This window comes from Dryobates pubescens, chromosome 17, assembly GCF_014839835.1.
Source record: "Dryobates pubescens isolate bDryPub1 chromosome 17, bDryPub1.pri, whole genome shotgun sequence".
NCBI classification, from domain to species: Eukaryota; Metazoa; Chordata; class Aves; order Piciformes; family Picidae; genus Dryobates; species Dryobates pubescens.
Window position 1 is genome coordinate 23,098,557 of NC_071628.1, and position 16,962 is coordinate 23,115,518.

Genomic DNA, 16,962 nt, shown 5'->3' on the forward strand with positions numbered 1-16,962 from the left:
GACGGGGCTCCAGGGCAGGAGATGTTGGCACGGCTGGGCCGAGGCTGCCAGGCCTCTGTCACGAACTGCTGTGGTGACACAGCAGCATGTGGGAGGGGATGACAGATGTGTTTGGGGTCTCTGTTTTCAGAGTGATGCAGTAGTCTCCTTTAGCTGGAAGCCAGCACATCGAGAGGACCTTACTGGATCCAAACCACTGCCCAGTGACAATTTAAAGGTCTCTCTTCATGAACTGTGTTAACAGAAGGAAGCAGAAGGTGGGCTCTATGCTGAGCCACATGGGGCCAGCCATGCTGTCCAGAATCCCTCTCTCCTCTCTGTGGCACTTCCACGGGAAGGTGGTTGAATCTCCATCTCTGGAGGTATGTCCAAGCTGCAGAGATGGGGTGCTGAGGGACATGCTTCAGCATCAGACTTGGTAGAGTTAGGTAACGGTCGGACTCCATGATCTTAAGGACCTTTGCCAACCTAAATCATTCTCTGATTCTATGTTGTGAGTAGGCAACCCCACACTTGGGTTTCTCTGGAGCTCAGGAGAGCAGTCACCAGCACAACACTGGACACAGAAGAGCCAAGAACTCCCAGTGACTGCACAACACACCACCCATAGGACAAAAACCTGCCCATCAAGGAGTTCTTGGCTGCAGCTTTGAAAATAGGGCACCTGGATCTCTCAGTGTGCCCTGCTTATGACTAGGGCTGTGGACAACAGAGTCCCTCTGCAGTAGAGAGCTGCTGCAGAGTTGTGCTTGCTGTTGCCTGTTCCTAGGTTTCTGGGCTTCGTTGCTGTGCAGCTCTGCCACATTTCTCTCTTCCTTGCCCACCTTCACATAAACCTGGCAGTGACACAGCAGCAGAATACAAGAAATAAAAGGCAATGACTGCATCAGTCCCTGTTCTAGAAGTCTCTGCTGGGATTGAGGCCATTCCTGCTTGCATTTGATACTTGCAGAGCCCACATCTTCTATCCCAGCACAAAGACAGCCATCTGCACATAAGCCACTGGGTGCCCAGGCGGCCCAGAAGGCAAACAAGCCTCCTGCCCTGCATCAGCAGTGGTGTGGCCAGGAGGAACATGGCAGGGGTTGTCCCCCAGTACTCAGCACTGGTGAGGCCACTCCTCAAATACTGGGTTCAGTTTTAGAAAATTGTGGTGGTTTGAGCCTTACCTGGGAGCTAAGAGCTCAGATGGGGGCAAGGCTGAGAATCTCTGCCCTGCTCCCCCCTCCTCCCTCCCAACAGAGAGGGAAAAAAAAGGAAAGGGAAGGAGCAAATCCACCAAGCAATAATTTGGAGTCAGCCTGGAAGTAGAGAGGGAAAGTTTTCTTTAAACTATATATATTATATATATAAAACAATAACAGGTGAGGGTCACAAGGGCAAGGAACAAGGATGGATGGGAGGGGGAAAAAGAACAAGAATACAAAACCAGTCTCTCTCTGAAGAGGCACAGAGGCAGCAGGGAGAAGGATCAGGCCTGACCACATGGCAGAGGAGCAGGAGGGCAGCTGCAGTAGCTCCCATCCAGGAGAGGCAGGAGCCAAAGGGAGCTAATGGCTGCAATGTCCTCCCTTTTATACCCTAGCTGGGCAGGGAGTGGGGAGTGGAACAGACTCAGTTTCCCAGGGGAAGAACGCCCTGCAGGGAGGGCAAAGCACTCACAAACCCTCCCCCCTGCTTTCAGGATGGGCATTAACCCACCACAAACCCTCCCCCCTGCTTTCAGGATGGGCATTAACCCACAACACCTCACTGCAAGAAGGACACTGAGAGGCTGGAGCAGGCGCAGAGAAGGGCAACCAAGCTGGGGAAGGGTCTGGAGAACAAGGCTAGTGAGTAGCAGCTGAGGGATCTAGGGGTGTTTAGCCTGGAGAAAAGGAGGCTGAGGAGAGACCTTGTGGCTCTCTAGAGCTCTGGGAAAGGAGGTTGGGCTGAGGTGGGGCTTGGTCTCTTTTCCCTAGTATCAAGTGATGGAATGAGAAGAAATAGCCTCAAGTTGCACCACGGGAGGTTTAGGGTGGAGATGAGGAGAAATGTCTTTGCTGCAAGAGTAGTCAGGGATTGGGACAGGCTGCCCAGGGAGGTGGTGGAGGGGTTCAAGAAAGGTGTGGCCATGGCGCCTGGGGATGTGGTTTGATGGCCGTGGTGCCTGGGGACATGGTTTGATGGCCGTGGTGCCAGGGGACGTGGTTTGATGGCCGTGGCGCTTGGGGACATGGTTTGATGGCCGTGGCGCTTGGGGACATGGTTTGATGGCTGTGGTGCCTGGGGACGTGGTTTGATGGCCGTGGTACCTGGGGACATGGTTTGATGGCCATGGCTCTTGGGGACGTGGTTTGATGGCCATGGCGCCTGGGGACGTGGTTTGATGGCTGTGGCTCTTGGGGATGTGGTTTGATGGCCATGGCTCTTGGGGACGTGGTTTGATGGCCATGGCACTTGGGGAAGTGGTTTGATGGCCATGGCTCTTGGGGACGTGGTTTGATGGCCATGGCTCTTGGGGACATGGTTTGATGGCTGTGGTGCTTGGGGACATGGTTTGATGGCTGTGGTGCTTGGGGACGTGGTTTGATGGCTGTGGTGCTTGGGGACGTGGTTTGATGGCCATGGCTCTTGGGGACATGGTTTGATGGCTGTGGTGCTTGGGGACGTGGTTTGATGGCCATGGCTCTTGGGGACGTGGTTTGATGGCCGTGGCGCCTGGGGACGTGGTTTGATGGCTGTGGCACTTGGGGACGTGGTTTGATGGCCATGGCTCTTGGGGACATGGTTTGATGGCTGTGGTGCTTGGGGACGTGGTTTGATGGCTGTGGTGCCTGGGGACGTGGTTTGATGGCCATGGCTCTTGGGGACGTGGTTTGATGGCTGTGGTGCTTGGGGACGTGGTTTGATGGCTGTGGTGCTTGGGGACGTGGTTTGATGGCCATGGCTCTTGGGGACATGGTTTGATGGCTGTGGTGCTTGGGGACGTGGTTTGATGGCTGTGGTGCTTGGGGACGTGGTTTGATGGCCATGGCTCTTGGGGACGTGGTTTGATGGCTCTGGTGCCTGGGGACGTGGTTTGATGGCCATGGCTCTTGGGGACGTGGTTTGATGGCTCTGGTGCCTGGGGACGTGGTTTGATGGCTGTGGTGCCTGGGGACGTGGTTTGATGGCTGTGGCTCTTGGGGACGTGGTTTGATGGCCATGGCTCTTGGGGACGTGGTTTGATGGCTGTGGTGCCTGGGGACGTGGTTTGATGGCCGTGGCCCCTGGGGACGTGGTTTGATGGCCGTGGTGCCTGGGGACGTGGTTTGATGGCCGTGGCCCCTGGGGACGTGGTTTGATGGCCATGGCTCTTGGGGACGTGGTTTGATGGCCGTGGTGCCTGGGGACGTGGTTTGATGGCCATGGCTCTTGGGGACGTGGTTTGATGGCCGTGGTGCCTGGGGACGTGGTTTGATGGCCGTGGCGGTGTTGGGCTGACAGTTGGAGTCGATGACCTGAGAGGGCTTCTCCAACCCAAAGAGTTCTGTGCTTCTGTGGCAGCAGCTATTCAGCAAGAGCAGAAACCAAAGGGCATTGCAGTTAGGAAGATGTAGTGATGGAGTTTGTTCGTGAGGAGTGCCTGATGTCTGCCACCAAAATGAGCTCTGGAGCCTTTAATGTTTAATGTAAGCTGGGAGGCAAAAGCGGGGGGCAAGAGGGGAGCCCAGTGCTGATTTTGCCTGTTGGGTTTCAGTCTGTTCTTGCATGCTGAGACTGAGCTGAGCTGATGCAGCCTTTTCTGTTACTTTAGCAAGGTTCTCGACCCTGAGGCTGCATCTAATTATGTGGGGGTGGTTGTTTGGGGAGCTGCCATCTAATCTGCTCCCTCCTGGCCCCTGCAGATCTTCCACATGACCTACGATCTGGCCAGCGCGGTGGTGCGGATTGTCAACCTGATTGGGATGATGCTGCTGCTGTGTCACTGGGATGGCTGCCTCCAGTTCCTTGTGCCTATGCTGCAGGACTTCCCTGACGATTGTTGGGTGTCCCTCAACCGCATGGTGGTAAGCCCTTGCCCTGCTTGCTCCCCGACCATCACCGGCTCAGCCTCCACCTCCCAGCACTGGCGATCCCTCTGCTTCCCCTTTCCCCTCACCTCCCTCCTCCGCCGTCCAGCGGCGCTTCTAAAGCCACAGCACTGTGGCCGTGGAGGCTCCTTGGAGCCGGTCCCTGTAAGGAGTCTGAAGGCTGCAGAGCAGGAACCAGCCCCAGCAGAGCCTGCTGCCTGCAGCAGAAGGCAGGAGCCAGGCTCCCCCTCCTGGCAGGAAACAGCACAGAGCAACAATGAAACCGGTGCGTGGGGATCTGGCCACACGGAGCCGAGGGCAGGAGGTCTTAGAGCCCCAGCCGGGTCTGCTCCTTAATTCCCATTAGCAGTCCCAAGGAAACTATGAAGCCTTCTGCTCCATATCCACTTGAAGGGCGGGTGTGAGCCGCCCCGCTTCCTCCCCGGGGAGCTGCATGGTATCTCATGAGAGTGGGCTGAGAGAGGCTCTGCCAAGGCACAGTTCAGCCTCCCACCATGGGATCACAAGGCAGCTTTCCCCAAGCTGTGCCCCTCGCTGCTGTTTGCTGGGAGCGAGGTGCCTACCATCTGGTGAGTGCACGGGGAGCTCAGGCTACCTCTCAGCCCTCTCGCTGAGAACCCAGCATCTTTTATTCAAAGGGACAATGTCCAGTTGATTAAGCAGCACAAACTGACAAAGCTTAAAAAATTGCCTCCTATTGCAGCTCTTAACCTCCAGATTCCCCCAGCCAATTTTATTCTTTAATGAAAAAGAAAAAGAGACTCCTAATCAGGCAGAGCAAATGGAAGATGGAGACCAGAGCTGCCAGCTCCCCTGCCTCCCACACGCCCAGCCCTGGGCACGTGCTGCCCGTGCTGGAGAGCACTCAGCATCCATCATCTGTTTGCTGCTTGTTTCCTCCTTTCTTCCCTCTGCAATAATCCTTCACTTGCTGCTGTTGGAAGGTGGCAGGCTGACAGTTCTGGAGACCAGAAGCCTTTCTGTAGCTGCAGCAGCAGAACAACCCATGCTGTAGCTGCCTTTTCTTCCCCTGTGCTGCCTTTTTGTTATGTAGATGGCAAGAGCAGCAAGGGAAGATCTGGGTCTTGTTGTGCTTGTGCTGTTCAGGTTCAGAGGGACATCCAGCTCCTCATTCTGGAGAGCTCAGAGGTGCAGACAGAATCCTCCCTATCTGATGAAGTGACTTGGCCACGGTGCCCTTGTAGGACAGCTTCAGAGCAGCAGATTTGAACCATGTTTCCTTTACCCTAACATTTGGATGGGGGCTGCTGTCTGGTGGCAACACCATCTATGGGCTGTTCCCATCCAGCCCTGGGGGGAGGAAGCAAAAGCTCTGATTGCAGACTTGCAAACCTCAGTAGCACACCTGGCTGAAAGGCCAGCAGGTGAGAGCTGCAACACAAGCTGCAGTGTGACCCACAGAGCCAGGAGAACCAGCTCTGCTGGGAACTGGTGCACAGAAAGCCTTCACAAAAGGCAGTAACTGGCAGTGGCAGACACACATGGGGGGAGGAAGAGTAATCCAGTGGCTGGGGGACATCTGGGTTCAGTTTGCAGCTCTGTTCTTTGTGATCCCAGACAGGTCAGATGGGAGGCCCAGGGAGTTCTCCCTCCCCAGGAGCTTCAAGAGAACACCATGCTGGTGGGGATCTGGAACAGCCTGAGGGACCTGGGGCTGTAGAGAGGAGGCTGCACAAATGCATGGCACAAGCTAATGCAAATGGGCTCTGGGGACACTTTTCACTCAGGGGCTTGAAAGCCACTTAGTGTAACCCATGGGAACAAAGGGCTGCAAACCCATTGGGGGTGAGGGAAACAGAGCTATCCTATGCCATCTAGAAAAAGAGTTTCCTGGGCCAGACTATGGTCAGAGCCTAGAAAAGAGCAGCAAGGTCACCGTGCAAGGAAGGGACAGGGTCTTGAAAGGACAGGAGAAAAGATTCACTCTAACCACCCTTCTTAGCAGCAAGCTTGAAGAGAGGGAGGAAGGATACATCCCAGTGACATGAGGGCTCAGCAGAGTCTCCAGGAAGGGCAAGGGAAGGAGATTCTGTCCAGAGCAGAGCTCTCCCAGGCAAGGACTCATGCTGCAGGACTTGTCTGCTCAGCCTTGAGAGCCTGTGAAGCTGGGAATTAAACTCGCCTGGTGTGATCTTCCCCGCTTCTCCTCTGCAGCTAAATCACCTTCACATCTGCCACTTCATAACAGATTATCTCAGTGACTGTCTCAGAAATGGAACCTCAGGAAATTGGGTTGAAGAACTGGAGAGACGATTATATGCCCTACCTATAGCTCAGGTGACTTCCACTCCAGAAGCTGTACAGGAGTACACCAGCCCCCAGATAGCTTGGGTGTAGATCATTCCACACAGAGAGTAATTAGTTCTTCTGGAATCAGATGGTTTCTTCTCCTGGTAAGGTTCTGTGCTCTAATGCCCTGGGAAGATTTCCAGATGCTGTAGTGGGACATCCAGAGTGGATGGCATGATTGGTGCAATCATTTACATACAGTCTGTAGTGAGGTAACAGGAGAGGCCACTGAGTCAGGAGACAACCAGGAGCCAGTGGTCTGGGCTGCTCATGGGCTTTGGTACCAAGGTCTTGATGCTGGTTTCCATAATGGCTCTGTTTGAGAGCTGTGAGGATGGACAGAGCTGGGAGCTGGGAGGCCAGGGTGGCATCTCTCTGTCACAGAGAGTGGGATTTGGGGGCATTCTGTACTGACCTGGTCACAGCTTTGAGAAGACAAATATTCTTGGTGCCCTGATTATACCCAGGAGCCAAAAAACTAGGATGGAACCACTGTAGAAAAAAATTGAATCAATGAATCTTCTGAAGCTGCTGCAGCCAAGGGGAGCTGGAAGCGAGGAGCCAAATGCTTCGGAGGCTTTCTCCTTCAGCGTGCAGGTGCTGCTCTTCCACCGCTCCCAAGTTTCCCACCTAGTCTCTTGGCAGTCCATAAAACCAGCTCTGATTCTGAGGCAGCAGGCAAAGAAGATTCATCACCTCTCATCTGCTTCCCAAAGGTTTGATCCCCTTCCAGGGGACCTGTGAAGGGTCTGCTGCTGCCAAAATCATATCAAGGGCTCGGCAGATCCCTGGGTCTTGGTGCTTTCGACACGGACTGCGTTTCATCTTCAGCAGCTGTAGAAGCAGGGAGGCTTTGAGTGCTACATGGAAGTCTCTGATGACTTCTTTCTGAACTGGCTGTGTGATGGCAGGGAAGGATGTTTTCAGTACTAATTGCTCAGCCCCGGTCTCAGGGGCTTCAGCATTAGCTTCCCTACAGGGCACTTTATTAAAACCTGAAAGGCTGGTGAGTCAGCCGCGGAGCGGCATCTGCGCGGGCAAGCAGCAGCTCCCCCAGCCCCTTGCCTGGCAGCTCCTCTGCAGAGAAACCCAAGCTCTGCTGAGACCTGAAGTGGCTGGAAACACGTGGCTTGCTCCCTTGGGTATTGTGCTGAACTGATAAACCCTGCAGGGAAGGCACATATCCCCCTGTGAAATGCAACGACCTTGCACAGGAAACACCGCGGCTCCCCTTCTGCCAAAAGGAGAGAGAGCAGCTTTCCTCCCGGGCTTGAACCCCTGCCCATCCCCCACTGCCTTCTTGGAGTGTGGCTGGTCAAAGGAGGAAGGCAAATGGATGCAGTATGTGCTATGGAAGACAGAGCCATCCTGCACAGATCTTCTCTGGGTGTGGAGCTGTGCTGTAAATGATCATGCTGTATCCAGTCTGCCTGGGAGCAGCAAGAGCAGGGCTGCTGCCCAGTGGCACTCCTGCACAGGCAGTGGCTCCACCAACTAGGGCACAGTCCTACCAGTCCACAACAGGGTGGGCAGAGCAGAGCAGAAGACCTTTCCTGTGGAGGCAAGGTGACAGTCATGGCCAGGGTCTACCCGGGGAGTCCCATTAGGACCAGCAAGAGATGGGGCCAGAGGCAGGGCTGGAATAAGGCTAAAGCCCAGGGCTGGGCACAGGTACACCTAGCTCAGGAAGGGTCTGTGCTGAAATGGGGCTCCAGGAACAATGGGAGCATGGGTGGGGGTCCCAGGCAAGGCTGGCTGGGCCAAGACCAATGTACTTAGAGTCCTGGGAATCTCTCTTCTGTTAGGTGAAGGCCATGCAAAGCTCTCCCTGGAAATCAGCCCAGAACAGGCAGGCTCTGTCCAGTGTGAAGTTTGAACTGTCATCTCCATTCCTCATCCCATTATTCCCTTCCTTTAAGATGGATCAGGTTTGCCTACCTGGCCCAACAGTTACAGGGTGGTGCAGGGGAGGGCAGTTGTGTTCAGAGTCTTTATTTCACAGCTCCATGTAAGTGATGTGCAGCAGCAAACCCTGAGTCACAACTCTGTGGCCACATAAGATCCCTGTTGAGACCAGTGAGGGAGCTGACAGGCCTGAAACACGTCCTTTCACTGCAGGCAGCTCCTTGGTACTGTGAAATGAGAGTGGGGGAAGACAGCTACAACATTGTGCTGCTGGACTGTGCCCCTGCTCCAAGAATTTGCCACTTGTCTGTGTCTACTTCTCTCTCTCTCCTCTTCTCCAGTGAGGGTTCCACCAGGTCCACTCCCACGTACTTGAAACCCAGAACACCCTGTGAGACACCAGAGTGTCTCTTTAGGTGCTTCTCTGAGGTACTGCAGAACACAGCAACTGCCTTTGAAGAGTTCCATGGCTCCAAGTAAGCAGGGGTAGATCTGAGCAGAGGCACTGCAGCCCAGACACTGATCCCAGAGAAACCCTCACAGTGCTGCCAGTGTGGATGTTAGAAGCAAACCAGTCTGAGAAGGCACAGCAAAGCCATTTTGAGTCCCTTCTGCAGATGCTCTTAGTGCCTGGCATGTGTCTGAGATAACATCCCTCTTGACTATATTCAAGCACAGATCTGGAGCTCCATTTAGCTGGCTTGGAGGTTTGGCTAACGAGGAGTCATATTCTCTCTGCAGTTTAAGGCCTCATTTACCTACCCTAATGAGCCATTGTAGCCACTCCAGTATGTTTGAAGTAGCACAACCCTCCCACCCCAGGGACTGGTGGAGTGGTAGGTGGAGTGGAGGGGTATGGCTCTTGCAGGAGCAAGCTGTGGCAGTGGGAGGCACTGCCATGCTAACAAACTGGTGGCCACACTACATTTGGAACCACTACTACTAACCTGGCTTCCAGTTCTTAACCTGCCCACTTGTTCTCTGGGGGACAGGAGTGTGGAGCAAGCCTAAAAACTGAAGATCTCCTGATCCATATTAGCAAGGAGTGATCACACAGGCTGTGCCTTGAGGATCCAGAGCTCCTTACAGCTGCTCAAAGAGCTCAGAGCTTGTGTCCTAAAGGCAATTGCTCTGAAAGGTTTCCCCTTCATGGAAGTGCCTCTCTTTCAGCAGTCCTTGATGTCTTCTCCCAGCAGACCACACTGCTGAGGGTTATTTGTGTTTTTTAAGCACTGCATGTTTTCCTCCAGCCCCCAGTCTGTCGTTACTCAGCACTCCTCTGGCTGGCACGAAGCAGGCTGTCCTCACAGGGAGCCATGCTGCTGATGGGAATTGGGGTTGTGACTTCCAAGTGCAGAGCTTCCAGGGAGCCAGAAGTGTTTCTGCAGGCTATGGGGGCTCACTGCTGTTAGTTGCTGTAGTTTTGGATGACTAATTCCTACAAAACACCGGCAAGTTTCCTCATAAACAGCGCTCCTGAGCAGCAGCTTGCTGGAAGGATGGCTTCTTAAACTCGAACCTGCCTGGTACCCAGATGGCCCCCTTAGGCTCTGATCATTCATGGCCATTAATGGCCCTGGCAGCCAATTTGATCTATCAAATCCCAGCTCAGCTACTCTTATTCTGTCTACCCACCTTGCCTCTGGAATTTCAGCTTGTCAGGAAGGGATGGGACAGGTCACCTGCACGACTGCCCCTGCCCCAGGAGAGCTGTGAATGTGCTGCCTACCTTTTTGTAAAGGTGAGGCACCATCACAGGCAGAGGTTGGTCAAGTGTGGCTGCTCCTGCCTGTTGTCTCAGGATGAGGATTTCCCTGCTGGAGCGTGGACCAGACACAGAGTTTACAGCACTGCCCGTTCTGCAAGGGCAGGGGCGTTACGACTGCTGCGACCACCGGGCTGAGGTCACCCCTGATCCTTCTCTTCGAGACACTTGGAGGTGTCCAGAGAAGGGCAACAAGGCTGGGGAGAGGCCTTGAGCACAGCCCTGTGAGGAGAGGCTGAGGGAGCTGGGGTTGCTTAGCCTGGAGAAGAGGAGGCTCAGGGGTGACCTCATTGCCCTCTACAACTACCTGAAAGGTGGTTGTAGACAGGAAGGGGTTGGTCTCTTCTCCCAGGCAGCCAGCACCAGAACAAGGAGACACAGTCTCAAGCTGTGCCAGGGGAGGTTTAGACTTGAAGTGAGGAGAAAGTTCTTCACTGAGCGAGTCGTTCGTCATTGGGATGTGCTGCCCAGGGAGGTGGTGGAGTCACCGTCCCTAGAGGTGTTCAAGAGGGGATTGGATGTGGCACTTGGTGCCATGGTCTAGTCATGAGGTCTGTGGTGACAGGTTTGACTTGATGATCCTTGGGGTCTCTTCCAACCTTAGTTATACTGTGAGACTGTGATACTGTGAAAAGGACTGTGGCTCCTGGAAGTGCTACCAGGGAGCTGCAGGGATGCCCGTGTAAGGTGTGTGAGGTGCTGGATGCCTTCACAGCTCACAAATGGGTGCTAGAATAATGGGGCCCCCACCCCTTCTTTGGCCAGGACTCCAGGAACTCCAGCACAGCTGTGGGTGAGGCAAAGCAGATTCACTCCTTTGGGTGCTCACACCTCCGGCAGCCCCCCGGGCTTCGGTCCTTCCCACTGCCCGGTACAGGGCGCGAATGCTCTTGGCCTGCCGCCGGCTTCCTTCCCTTTGAGCCGCAGCTCCTGGCACACGGGCCAGCCAGCTGCCGAGCCAGGGGTAGGCACAGCGACGACCACGGCGTCTCTTGGCTGTGTTGACTCGAGGGCAGCTTTTTCCAGGGCAGGAGGCGAGCAGGTCCCCGTTTTGTTAGGGAGGTGAGCCCAGACGGGCTGGCGCCAGCGAGGAGCAGCCTCTTCTGGGGCTGTGAACGTTCTGCTCCTTGGGTGTCCGCTTCGCTGTCACTTGTGTCGCTTTGCCCTTCTTATTGCAGTGTGGATCGGGCCTGTCTTGCATAACGTAACCCGATACGGGCAGGGGAAGCTATCGCCTGGCTTTGTCCGTGTGCTTATCTCCTAAGCAAGCATTAACACTCTCCAGAGGTCCCAGCTCCTCGCCGCAGCTCCCGGTCGGCAGCGGCAGGCGCTGCTTCTCTTCCCTACTTAGAAGCTTACCGCAAGATTTCCATCGCCATTAGAGCTGCCTGCAGGCAGGTCAGCAGCCGTCCGCCCCGCTGTGAGCAGATAGCTCCAAGGAGGCGCCCAGGAAGTGCCAGGGCTCCCAGCACTACTGGTGCTGAGACTGCCCAATCTCCCCGAATGAGCTCCCCGAAGTAGCACTTGCCTATCTGACAAGCCACAAACGAAGCCTTCCGTGTGCTGCTGGGGTCTGTGCGCCTGCACAGCTACATGCAGAGTGTTAACACCTTCCTAGGAGCAGGGAGAGGAGCGATGAGCTTAGAGGCTCTGTGCTGCAGTGAATGTCGCTGTGGCAGAGGGACTCTTTCACATACCTTGTAACAGCACCGTGTGATGACAGTGCATTTACTTTACAAGCTTTTGAGGCAAGGACTTGCTAGCATGTAATACCCACAGGACACTAAATGTACCTTGAGCTGTTCCTTGAACTCAGCAGCCTCAGGAAACTTTGGGTGCTTTTTCTTCCTATCCCATGATGTAATTGCTGAGGTGCTGCTTGTGCTGGCTGCAGCAGGAGAGCACAGGGTGGCCAAAAAGAGCTGTTGACTTCAGCTGGCTCCTCGTGGTGGTGATGGCTTATTGCACCTCTCAAATGAGACCATTTGTAGTTTTCTCAGCTCCCTGGAAGGAAAAAAACCCACCACCACCACCAACCCAACAAAACCCACAACCCAACCCCCAAGCCACCAGGTTTACACTGAGAGGAACTTGCTGTCTGGACATTAGCATCTTAATTTTGTGCCCTTCCCATCTCTTCAGGTAATGAGCAGCGATCCTGACCATTTCCTGAATTGCTGGGGAGTGATTGTCTCCCCCTTGCTGCTGGCAGCCTGGCTCAGGCTCTCTTTCACCACTTCTCTGTTGAAGCTCCATTTCCCACTGGAGTAACCATTTGCCTCAGACCCTTCTCACACACGTGGGTCATGGTGAAAAGGCCCCAGTGCATCACCTCAGTTTCTCCCAGGTTACCACCAGCCTGGCAGGCTGCTGGCTTCCCTCCTGGAAAGTTTTGCTGGAAAGCTTACATGGAACCTGAGAAAAAAACCTGACCAAAGATGACTGCAGCTGGATTCTGTTATTGAGTTAAGCCTGCCCAGCTCTTCTTTGGGCAGGTCCTGCCTCACCAACCTGATCTTCTATGCCCAGGTGACTGCCTGGTGGATGTGGGGCAGGCTGGGGATGGAGTCTGCCTTGGCTTCAGCAAGGCCTTTGCCACCATCCCCCACAGCAACCTCCTGGCCAAGCTGTCAGCCCCTGGCTGGGACAGCAGCTCTCTGAGCTGGGTGAGGAACTGGCTGGAGGCTGAGCCCAGAGAGTGGTGGTGAATGGTGCCACAGCCAGCTGGGATGTCCCCCAGGGATCAGTGCTGGGCCCCATCCATCAATATCTTTATTGATGATCTGGAGGAGGGGATTGAGTCTATCATCAGTAAATTTGCAGATGACACCAAGTTGGGAGCAGGTATTGATCTGTCGGAGGGTAGGAGAACTCTGCAGAGGGACCTTGCCAGGCTGCACAGATGGGCAGAGGCCAAGGGCATAAGATTTAACACATCTAAGTACCAGGTTCTGGAGAGCAGCCAGGCAGAAAGGGACCTGGGGGTACTGGTTGATAGTAGGCTGAACATGAGCCAGGAGTGTGCCCAGAGGGCCAAGAGGGCCAAGGGCATCCTGGCCTGCATCAGGAAGAGTGTGGCCAGCAGGAGCAGGGAAGTCACTGTGGCCCTGGACTCAGCACTGCTTAGGCCACCCCTGGAGTCCTGTGTCCAGCTCTGGCCTCCTCAGTTTCAGAAGGCCATTGAGAGACTTGAAGGTGTCCAGAGAAGGGCAAGGAGGCTGGGGAGGGGTCTGGAGCACAGCCCTGGCAGGAGAGGCTGAGGGAGCTGGGCTTGCTTAGCCTGCAGAAGAGGAGGCTCAGGGGAGACCTTCTTGCTCTCTGCAACTCCCTGCAGGGAGGTTGGAGCCAGCTGGGGCTTGGTCTCCTCTCCCAGGCAGGCAAGCAGCCCCAGAAGAAGAAGACACAGTCTGCAGCTGTGCCAGGGGAGGTTGAGGCTGGAGGTGAGGAAGACATTCTTTACAGAAAGAGAGATTGGCCCTGGGGATGTGCTGCCCAGGGAGGTGGTGGAGTCCCCATCCCTGGAGGTGTTTAGGAAGAGCCTGGCTGAGGCCCTTGGAGCCATGGTTGAGCTGATCAGCTGGTGCTGGGTGCTAGGCTGGACTGGATGATCTGGAAGGTCTTTTCCAGCCTGGCTAATTCTGTTCTATTCCGTCGGTTCTATGCCAGGAATCAGATTGCTTCTTTAACTGCGGAGCTGCCTTAAACATGGCCTCTGGGGGTGGGGGCCGCGTGGGGGGGACACTGGGACGGGTTTTGGGTGGGAGAGGCCTGGTGCCTCTGCTGAGGCTCTGTCTGTCTGTCTGTGCAGAACGACTCCTGGGGCAAGCAGTACTCCTACGCGCTGTTCAAGGCCATGAGCCACATGCTGTGCATCGGCTACGGGCAGCAGGCGCCCGTGGGCATGTCGGACGTCTGGCTCACCATGCTCAGCATGATCGTGGGCGCCACCTGCTACGCCATGTTCATCGGCCACGCCACCGCCCTCATCCAGTCGCTGGACTCCTCTCGGCGCCAGTACCAGGAGAAGGTAAGGCCTGGGCTTTGCCACCCCCCTGTGCCCCACCGCCGGCTTCCAGGCCAGGGCTGTCGGTGCCCCCCGGGGGGAGGCCCCAGGCGCAGAGTCTTTGCCAGCGCAGCAGCAGCCGGCAATTCGTGCCCCATCTGCTTGCTCAGGAGGAAAGAGATGCAAGGTATCTGCAACAACCTGCAGCAGCACAGGCTGGGAGGGGAGCTGCTGGGGAGCAGCCCCAAGGAGAAGGAGCTGGGAGTGCAGGGGGGCAGCAAGCTCTGCATGGGGCAGCAATGTGCCCTGGGGCCCAAGAAGGCCAAGGGGATCCTGGGCTGCATTCAGAGGAGTGTGGCCAGCAGAGCCAGGGAGGTTCTCCTCCCCCTCTGCTCTGCCCTGCTGAGACCTCATCTGGAATATTGTGTCCAGTTCTGGGCTGCCCAGCTCAGGAGGGAGAGGGATCTGCTGGAGAGAGTCCAGGGGAGGGCTGTGAGGATGCTGAAGGGACTGCAGCACTGCCTGGGGAGGAGAGGCTGAGAGCCCTGAGGGTGGTTAGTCTGGAGAGGAGAAGGCTGAGAGCCCTGGGGGTGGTTAGTCTGGAGAGGAGAAGGCTGAGAGGGGATTTAATAAATGTTTATAAATATCTGAGGGCTGGGGGGCAAGAGGTAGGGCACAGGCTCTGCTCAGCTGCCCCCTGGGATAGGCCAAGGGGCAATGGATACAAACTGCAGCACAGGAGGTTCCACCTCACCAGGAGGAGGAACTTCTGCACTGTGAGGTCCCAGAGCCCTGGAGCAGGCTGCCCAGAGAGGTTGTGGAGTCTCCTGCTCTGGAGCCTTTCCAGCCCCGTCTGGATGTGTTCCTGTGTGACCTGTGCTGGATTCTATGCTCCTGCTCTGGCAGGGGGGTTGGACTTGATGATCTTTGAAAGTCCCTTCCAACCCTAACACCCTGTAAGCCTGTGATCAGGTGAGTCACAGCAGGGCAAGTGGGTGACTGTTGTTGTCTCTGTCTTTTCAGGCTGACATTATTGTGTCGCTTTTTCCTTCCGAGCTCTCCTTTCAAATCCCAAGCGACTGTTCCAGAATGTGCAGCTTTTGTTTAGCAGGCACTGCCTTTAAAAGTGTCTGGATTATTCACTCCAGTGCTCCTGAGTGAAGCTAGCTAACAAACCCCAAAGCACAGATCAAAGCTCAGGAGCTCCAAACAGGTTCCCCCAGGTAGCTATCGAATTAATTGCACAGTGGTCGAGTTGCGTAATGGAGGGCACGGACAGAAATGTCACCACTGATCAGGTTACCACTGCAGTAGCTGCTGGTGGTGGGTTTGAGGAGGTGCTGTGAATGTATAAGATGAGAAGGGGCAAACAGGGTCAGGCCCCATGATTCAGCTGATGAGGGATAATCATGGAAGTGCCACAATTGCTTCCCTCTTTCCGTGCCCTCAGCACCCGGCTGCCTGCGCAACGACAGTTTGTTGTCGAAAGCAAAGGGGCTGCTGGGGCAGTGATACCTGCACCTCCAGGACACAGGCAAAACATTTGCCTTCGACTTCTGGCTGAACCAGCTGGCCTGCACCTCCACAAGGCAGCAGAGCTAACTGAATGGTGGCTGTGTTCAACTAAGGGCAAGGGCTTGGGTGGCTCCAAGCTGAGGAAGGGACTTCGCCACAAAGACAGCCAGCAGGCTACTGTCAGGCATCAGCAAAAGCCCTCAATTAGTAGGGCTGAGGATGCCATAGGCAAGGAGGTATTATGTTCAAAGTCTTATGGATACACTGAGTCTGAAGATTAAGAAGAGGAAGAATTAGTTGCCAGCCCTGTTCTGACCCTGCCAGCTGCTAACTGGGCCTCGGTGCAAGGGTAGCCCTTGTTCAAGTGGGTACATTATGGCTAGCAAGCACAGGCTAGGTGGATTTGAAGTTGAGGGAGGAGGTGGGAGAAAGGAGTTGTTGGATGGCTTAGGAACAGGTTTGAGACATGGGGATTACAACACAGAGCTGCAGAGCTACAGTAGGGTAAAGAAGACAAGAGGCTGAATCATGATCTAAGGATAGGGAAGATCTCAAGCCACAGCTGGAACTGAAAGAGGGGAAAAGCCCAGGAGAAGACGTGTGGGGGACTGGGATCCAACTAAAGCACTGGAGCTTTGCACAGCTTTGCCACTCTGTTCCAGACAGGCTGGACTAATTCTACTTGAGAGCAAGGCATGCCAGAGAGAAGGACACTGCAGCACTAGGAGTGCAAGCTGATCAAATCTGTGCATGCAGAGTGTTTATTCAAATGTGTTTGAAGTAGCATGGAAGTCAAGGACTGATTTGTAAATCCAACCACCTGGTCCAAGCAAGCTGCAGCCAATTTTACACCTGCAGAACTGGGCACTGGGGGATTCATCTCAAGCCAGGGCTGAAGACAAGGGCAGAGCTTGACCCTGGCGGTTGGATTCCAGTCAGCGCTGAGGGCAATCGGTCACCAGGAAGCCAGCAGGGGGAAGCGTGGCCTGTTGGAGCCTCCTTAGAGCGTGGAGATGTGAGTGTGAGGGTTAAGAGATCCAGAAGAGAAGCTTTGTGACAAGAGCAGTGGGTAGAGGATTTAGCAAAGGCTGCATCTGGGGGCTAGAGCAGGTTCATTTCCCAGGCTCTCCTCCTCAGATTAAAGCCTCGGGGACCGGGGCTGTTAATTTTCCCTCTTGCAAATGGGACAAATGATGGCCTGAAAACAAATATGTATTTACTGTCTGCATTCCTTAGCACTCTGAATGGCCATGATTAAAATGAGGCTGCTTGGTGATTTGCAGCCCTGCAACTCAATTTAGTTCAGTCCCTGTGGGACAGCGTGGCTGCTGGAGCGCAGCAGAAGCAAAGAATCTCAACAAGTTTGGAGGTCGATTGGTGGAAGCAGGCAGCAGTTTAGAGACCTCAGC

The 16,962-nt window shown here is 55.0% G+C and overlaps 1 protein-coding gene across 1 annotated transcript in view; it reads left to right on the top strand.

The window, feature by feature from the left end:
- HCN4 (hyperpolarization activated cyclic nucleotide gated potassium channel 4) overlaps positions 1 to 16,962 on the top strand; it is a 166,608-nt gene that overhangs the window by 105,605 nt on the left and 44,041 nt on the right. The window contains exons 3-4 of the mRNA XM_054168798.1: positions 3,870 to 4,031; positions 13,844 to 14,062. Of these exons, the coding sequence (XP_054024773.1) occupies positions 3,870 to 4,031; positions 13,844 to 14,062 (381 nt within the window). The remainder of the gene's footprint in view (positions 1 to 3,869; positions 4,032 to 13,843; positions 14,063 to 16,962) is intronic.